Below are 1,533 nucleotides of genomic sequence, written 5' to 3'. Positions count from 1 at the left end.
TACACAACCCCTGACCTTCCTCCAACATTAGCTGCCCGTCTTGCCCTATGCAAAGGCATCCACTCCAACAAATATCGGTCACTCAAATCCTCCTAACCAACTCCCAACATACCACTTCTGCTCCTTCCTTATCACAACCAATACTCATAACCCGGCGCATCTTGCCACACACTTTAGACTATAGTGCCTCCATTTAGCGTCCCCACAGCCCCAATCAATGCACAGCGCCGACGCTGCCAAATCCAATGCAGTGTTTAACACACAGCTAAGCTTGATCTTCCATTTACGCGCACTTGCTGCGTGGCAACATACGCTGAACGCTAAACAGCCTAGCATGAACCACCAAACACAATCCAGCCTACATTAACGTGCAATCACAGCAGCGCATCGCTTCCTCGAACGCACCACTAAATACCTGCTCAACCACAGAATGACACACTGCTCCACATATACAACCCCTCACCTTCCACCATTATTAGCAGCCCATTTTGTCGTATGCGAATTCATCCACTCCAACAAATATCGGCCACTCAAATCCTCCTAACCAACCCACAACATACCACTTGGGATCCTTCCTAATCACAACCCCTAAAGTAAAACCCACCGCTTCTCGTCACACACGTTACACTATATTACCCCCATTTAGCTTCCCCCCACCCCCCACACAATGCACAGCGCTGCAGCTGCCAAATCCAATGCAGTGTTTGACACACAGCTAAGCCTGATCTTGCATTTATCCGCACCAGCTGAGTAGAAATATACGCTGAACGCTACACAGCCTAGCATGAACCAGCAAACAGTATCCAGCATCCGTTACCGTGCAATCACAGCAGCGCATCGCGTCGTCAAAAGCACCACTAAGTACCTGCTCAAGCACAAAATGACACACTGCTCCACCTACACAACCCCTGGCCTTCCTCCAACATTAGCTGCCCGTCCTGCCCTATGCACAGGCATCCGCTCCAACAAATGTCGGCCACTCAAATCCTCCTAACCAACTCATGACATACCAGTTCGGGTAATTCCGGAACACTATGCAAAACCGAAACTCCACCGCTTGTTGTCACATCTGCTACAATATATTGCCCCCATTTAGCTTCCCCCCAACCCCCACGCAATGCACAGCGCTCCAGCTGCCAAATCCAATGCAATGTTTAGCACGCCGCTAAGCTTGATCTTGCATTTATGCGCACCAGCTGTGTGGCAATATACGCTGAACGCTACACAGCCTAGCATGAACCACCAAACAGTATCCAGCCTCCATTACCGCGCACGCACACCAGAGCATCGCTTCCTCAAACGCACCACTAAATACCTGCTCAACCACAAAATGACACGCTGCTCCACCTACACAACCCCTGACCTTCCTCCTCCAAAATGAGCTGCTCGTCTTGCCCTATGCACAGGCATCCACTCCAACAAATATCGGTCACTCAAATCCTCCTAACCTACTCCCAACATACCACTTTGGGTTCCTCCTAAGCACAACCCATACTCAAAAACCCACCGCTTCTTGTCACACACGTTCCACTA

The 1,533-nt window shown here is 50.1% G+C and overlaps 1 protein-coding gene across 1 annotated transcript; it reads right to left on the bottom strand.

The window, feature by feature from the left end:
- Positions 1 to 475: 475 nt before the first annotated feature.
- On the bottom strand, positions 476 to 1,396 carry EAH_00068240 (hypothetical protein; the record flags this gene model as incomplete). The annotated part of the gene is made up of 4 exons (XM_013392289.1): positions 476 to 575; positions 818 to 865; positions 1,109 to 1,229; positions 1,352 to 1,396. Coding segments are annotated over 4 exons (314 nt in total), but the record flags the coding sequence as incomplete, so codon positions are not given.
- Positions 1,397 to 1,533: the final 137 nt, after the last annotated feature.

Source organism: Eimeria acervulina, genomic scaffold, assembly GCF_000499425.1.
Source record: "Eimeria acervulina Houghton genomic scaffold, Eah_scaff3184, whole genome shotgun sequence".
In the NCBI taxonomy this organism is placed as follows: domain Eukaryota; phylum Apicomplexa; class Conoidasida; order Eucoccidiorida; family Eimeriidae; genus Eimeria; species Eimeria acervulina.
This window is presented reverse-complemented; position numbering and strand designations above follow the sequence as displayed.